The 5,507-nt window shown below is 41.5% G+C and overlaps 1 protein-coding gene across 1 annotated transcript; it reads right to left on the reverse strand.

Moving 5' to 3' along the window:
• Positions 1 to 639: 639 nt before the first annotated feature.
• On the reverse strand, positions 640 to 5,149 carry LOC117470813 (caspase-8-like). Its single transcript, XM_034115687.1, has 5 exons — positions 4,896 to 5,149; positions 3,193 to 3,463; positions 2,160 to 2,280; positions 1,509 to 2,079; positions 640 to 1,349 (listed from the first exon to the last, which is right to left on the reverse strand). The coding sequence occupies exons 2-5, from the start codon at positions 3,454 to 3,456 to the stop codon at positions 1,157 to 1,159; spliced, it is 1,149 nt and encodes a 382-aa protein (XP_033971578.1). The 5' UTR covers positions 3,457 to 3,463; positions 4,896 to 5,149; the 3' UTR covers positions 640 to 1,156.
• Positions 5,150 to 5,507: the final 358 nt, after the last annotated feature.

Below are 5,507 nucleotides of genomic sequence, written 5' to 3' on the forward strand. Positions count from 1 at the left end.
CGTAAGACAAAGGCCCTGGGGCCGTCACACTCTTCTATAACAACAGTTAAAAATATATATGTATATAAAATATACGGCTGTACCGACGCCATGATAAGACTGATGTTACGCTGAGAGCAGCCGGGAAAAGCACTGACATGGGCGCAGCCTCTCTGGTGGTTGACTAATCAGAACGAGTGGCCGAGCTGACCAATCGGAGCACACTAGGCTCACAGGGAGGGGGGGGGCAAGAGCTCCAACGAGTCGTTTAGTGGAGAAAGTAAATACTGCTGAATACACATGCTTGACAGAGATGCTGTATGCGAAACCAATGTGAGTTTGGAAAATTGCACAGTATAAATCTATTTTAGTATACCTCAACAATGTAATTATGATCAGTGGAAATGGCCATGACATGGGCCCTTTAAAGGTACTTTATGAACACTTGTAAGCATACTTGTGTTGAGGATGGAGTAAACATATGGTTGATCATTATTATCCTATGTGTAGGTGTGCAGATGTCCCCAGAGTCCGGCAGAGGCTCCGGCATGTAGGGCTTCTGGTTGTAGAAAGCTCCAGTGAAAAATAATAACTTGAGAAATCTTATGTGCCCCCCACCCCCTACCCCCCGTTACCAACACATGGACCAAGTGATCATCATTCTTTGGGTATAAAGACAGATTTATTATGCAACCAAAATCTGTGACAATATCAAATACAATTATTCAAAGTGAGGATTAGAGAAATAGAGAGATTAAGAATAATAAAAAGACATTGTGTGTCGTCATGGCCTGGCTCTGGGCCATGACTACAACAGACACGATATAAGGAAGATATTCATTATGAGCCATTCAACTAAACTAAAGAGCTACCACCATGGGGGGTGTTAGTCAGTAAGGTCAGTAGTGTGTGTGTGTGTGTGTGTGTGTGTGTGTGTGTGTGTGTGTGTGTGTGTGTGTGTATGTGTGTGTGTGTGTGTGTGTGTGTGTGTGTGTGCCAAACTAAGATGAAGGTAAACCAAAGCATGAATCAGATAGCTGCTCTCCAAACAGATCCTCAGCAGAGAGAGAGACTCAGGCCTTTCACACACACACACACACACACACACACACCAGGAGAGAGTAAAGCAGGGGTCCTCACAGTATTGTGTGCTTGCATTATTTTTGGCGATGAGGCTTCAGTTGCGAGGAGTCAACACAAGACGCTTCCTCAGGGTGTGCCAAATTGCGGGCATCTGCTTTGTTGGTCCACAGCTGGTACCACACTTCAGACAATATCTCAGACCACACTCCGGACCACATCTCACATCACTGTCTTTCCTGGCTACTTCTTTGTTCACGCGGCGGAGTATGACTTCAATTTCTTCATTCCTAAAATAAATATGAGGGGTAGAAAAACATGTTTTCACATGATGGTCACATTAAGTCGAGGGTAAAATACATGTTAACGATTTTATCATCAGATTTAGATCTACAAAATCTTTTGGATATTTCAATAACTATATAATTAATGTTGAGTCTGACATTCACCTCTGACAGCCCTCTTCTAGCTGCTCACAGACAGATTGGATGAACCAGCTCCCCTCCGTTGGGTTTCTCAAAGACTTATAATCTTCAACAGTGGAACAATGAACTAGAAAATCTGCTTCCTGAGGGATGGATGTCGAGTCAGAGCTATCAGCCTGCTGTGTCGAGCAAGAGCCACCAGCCTGATCCTTTGATTCCACCATAGGATGTACCTGGCCCCCCTGGCAGGCCTGGATCAGGAACACTTTGGGCTTGGCAGTGAGGGGAGATTCAGGAGTTGCCATGAAGGTTCTCGTTATTTGTTTGATAGGGAGGGGCTTCCAATCAGTCCCCAATACGACACCCTTGTTTCCGTGACTGAGAAGACAGCAGATGAAGGCATCGCCATGCTGAGGAGCCTCTAGAAGATCGGTGAATCCGCTTCCAGTCCACTCCTGGACCTTGAACTCCTGCAGCTGAGAAAGGCCCCGCTGAGAAGCAAAGCATTTCAGCGCTCGCTCCATCTGGTCCTTGGTTTGGTCTTTACACATCAGCACTCTGAACCCCAGCCAGGTGAACACCTTTCCCAAGCTTTCTGCAGTGAAATAAAACCTAGTTAGGTTTCAACAGGCAACACCGGGATGATAATATACATCTGTCCACTCTGTAACGTACCAGCATCTTTATCGGTTCCATATCTCACGTTTTTTTTCTTTTTACCAACACCAGGAAACATTTCGTTGTTTATGATCAGGCAGAGGCCGGTGGGCTGGCTCTTCAACTCATACAGCTCGTCCTGAAAACAACAGAAACAATTTCACACAAACACAAAATGATGAAACTGGAATGGATTAGGTCTGGGCTATGTGGACACAATCTAATATATTTACACTTTAAGGTGTTTGATGAAGAATAATAGCTATGTGGATATAATTGCTAAATAGTGCTGCAGATCATTACATATATTAATAAATAGTCCAAAAGTGGAAGCAAGTACTCAAAACAAACTCCTTTGAGTTGACTCTTTTGAAAAAGCCTGCTTGCCACTCCAAAGATGGAGGCAATGTTCAAGACGGTCACCAATGACGGAAATGTCCTTTTTTTGCCAGTAAATCACTTTCACTTGCTCAATAATTGAACTTGGTGTCAAATCATACATTTAATAACAACGTAGAAACAAAATTCAGACGTCAGGAATGACTCAGAAGTTGTCTAAGCCATAACATTTAAATAATCTGCCAATAGAAAACTGGTTAGCCAACATGCAGTGCAGCTGTAGGTGGTGCAGGTATGTTGGGGTGTAGGAGTGTAGTACTGTAGAGGTACACTGGGGACATCATGGTGTTGGTAGCTTGCTAACATAGAAGACTCTCATCAGTATCAGTGTGCTTTCTAATACGCCCCACATTGTAACGTTCTGTGTTTAAAGGACAGAACGTAGCTCTGAAGAACTTTCTAAATTGTGAATTTGGCTGTAATTCAAAACCAAAATCACAGAATTTGGTCGAGTGGTGAAAATGTTAAAAATACTGTTTACTTGGATGGAAATGACGGCCATCTCAAAAAAATTTGACTTATTATTTTCAAAATGTAAGTTAATACAGGATAATAAGGATGTTAATTGGGTCTTTTTTACAAAGGCTAACTAAAAACCCTGACGCAAGCATTTTAACATTAAGTGTGCTTTTTAAATATTAGGTTATCTCACCTCCAGTATGTTCTTCAGCTCAGGGTAAGTCTCCTGGATCTCATCAGTTTGCAGGAGGTTCAGGAAGAGTTGGCAGTTCTCCTCTCCTTTCTTCATGATCTTATCCACCAACGCCTCAACGTTCTGTTCGGTTCGCAGAGTTTTGTGATCATGTTGAGTTATCAACTTGTTCTGCTTGGCTTTGTTGAGGATTAGCGTGTGGTCTGCACCCAAAGTGTCCACAATGGATGTCTTATTTCTTCTCAAAATGTCGTAGGCTGTCATGCTGAATCTGACAGGGAGAAAAACAACACGCATAGTAAATATATTGGTCTATTTTTTTTCATCATAATCTGGCACCAAAAATAAAATATCATTTTTTAATTTACTCACGAGTTAAAAGCATCAATAAAAGCAGCAACACCCTTCAGAATGAATGCATATCGCTTTAAAATGTAGTTTAACTCTCTAGATTGAATCCATGCTAACCTGCTATCAGCTAACTTTCAGAACTACTTCCTACGATAATGGCATTAAGTGACGTTGCTAAAGTTAGCCACTTTATCAAAATCGACCACGTGTTTCAGAGCACTGCTATCTCTGTCCTGCCGAGCCACCGGGCTCCATTCAGGCCAGACCGAACAAAACCACACAATGTACCAAACTCCACCCAAATATCTGAGTATTTAAAGAAAACGTGGGTATAATGACAAATAAAGTCTTTGATGTAAGACTAAACTAGTTCACAATAAGCTGTTTGGGTTAGTTCTACAGGATCATATAATGCATGTTTTTCCAATCCACACACAACAATTTGATACATTTCCCGCTCTTATGCGCCCCATCCCCCCCATGGATCACACCTGGCACACGCAGTACATGTTCAGTGTCTATTCTTTGTATACTGCAGTTTTTCATGTATAGAGAGCCACAGTGACGCGTCCTAAAACCTGGAAGTGAGCTTCTTCCGGTTCCCTCGACAAAAGAGCAATGCAATTTCTCCATAGGATTTAGGAAAGAAGCTGGAAATAAGGTCTGTGGTTGAGACACATTTAAATCAAATCAAATCAAATCAAGTTTTATTTATAAAGCACATTTAAAAGTGATTTTTGGTCGAGCCAAAGTGCTGTACATGTAATAAAAAAACATTACTACAATCACAATAAAAGACAATAATTTACAACAGAAATATAAAAAACACAGGGAATAGTCAGGTGTCGTGCTCCGCTCTGACTAGAAGGCCAGAGAGAAGTGAGTTTTTAGTGTTGACCCCCTAGGGTCTGGGCCGACCTCACATGGAGGGGCTGAGTGTAAGAGACGGATCACGTTTTGTTCAGTCGGATAATCTCCACATGTCTACCCTACTTTTATAATTTTATAATCATAAATCTAATCGATAGATTTATGATCGATAGATTTATGATCGAATGTGTCTCAACCACAGACCTTATTTTCCTAAATCCTATGGAGAAATCTCATTGCTTTTTTGTCGAGGAACCCGGAAGAAGCTTACTTCCAGGTTTTAGGGTGCGGCCCTGTGGCACTCTATACCAGTAGTCTGATACAATATGTACAGTTTGAAAGGGTGTTAAATGAAATGTGGTGATGATTCATGGTTTTTGTGTTAATGTAATAGCAGTTAAAACAGGATCGGTCAAATTTGACCGTGAACACCAAAGTAAGGGGAAAACGAAGACAACAGGACCATTAAAGAGCAAGCTTACCTGCAAGTCAAACCTGGACCGGGCTCCTCTGGGGGGTTTGTATCCGAGAATAGGAGCTGTTTTTCGGCTGCAAGAGTGTGTGTCTTGTTCTGGAAATCTTAGACCTAGTCAATACTGTGGAGATATACAATCACAATGATCAATCAATAAAATGGTGGAAACAGAGTTGTCTTTCTGGTTCTTTATTTGAAGCTTCAAATAAGGCACAGGTCTCACGGAGTACAGAGTATTCTGGAAGAGTGCGCACAGGGGCAAGAGTGTGGGTTTTATAGGATCTTGACAGTTCAACAACACTTCGTCACCTGTCACTGTGGCAGGGCTGGATGGAGAGATAAGCTACGCCCGCTTTCTCTGTAGGGGAATGTTTGAGAAAAACATTAATCTTCCATGCCTGAAAACAGCTTAAATAATTTTAAGCTGTTTTCAGGCATGGAAGATTAATGTTTTTCTCTCAAGTTTTCTATTGTCAGATTGGACACATCCCAAATTGCTTGAAGGTGGTTTCAGACCTGCACTGCACACTGTAATAGTACTGGTAGAATATTTAAGCTTGGGTAATAAATACATTTTGAAAAAAAACAATTGAAAGGGCAAAGTATTATATTTATTACA

Source organism: Trematomus bernacchii, unplaced genomic scaffold (genome assembly GCF_902827165.1).
Source record: "Trematomus bernacchii unplaced genomic scaffold, fTreBer1.1, whole genome shotgun sequence".
Classification (NCBI taxonomy): domain Eukaryota; kingdom Metazoa; phylum Chordata; class Actinopteri; order Perciformes; family Nototheniidae; genus Trematomus; species Trematomus bernacchii.

Bases quoted from the DNA above. Each gene is read 5' to 3' on its own strand.
- LOC117470813 (XM_034115687.1), bottom strand. From the start codon at position 3,456: ATGACAGCCTACGACATTTTGAGAAGAAATAAGACATCCATTGTGGAC. The intron at 2,080-2,159 runs GTACGTTACAGA...ATTTCACTGCAG, and splicing joins TGGAACCGATAAAGATGCTG to AAAGCTTGGGAAAGGTGTTC. The intron at 1,350-1,508 runs GTGAATGTCAGA...TATTTATTTTAG, and splicing joins CTAGAAGAGGGCTGTCAGAG to GAATGAAGAAATTGAAGTCA.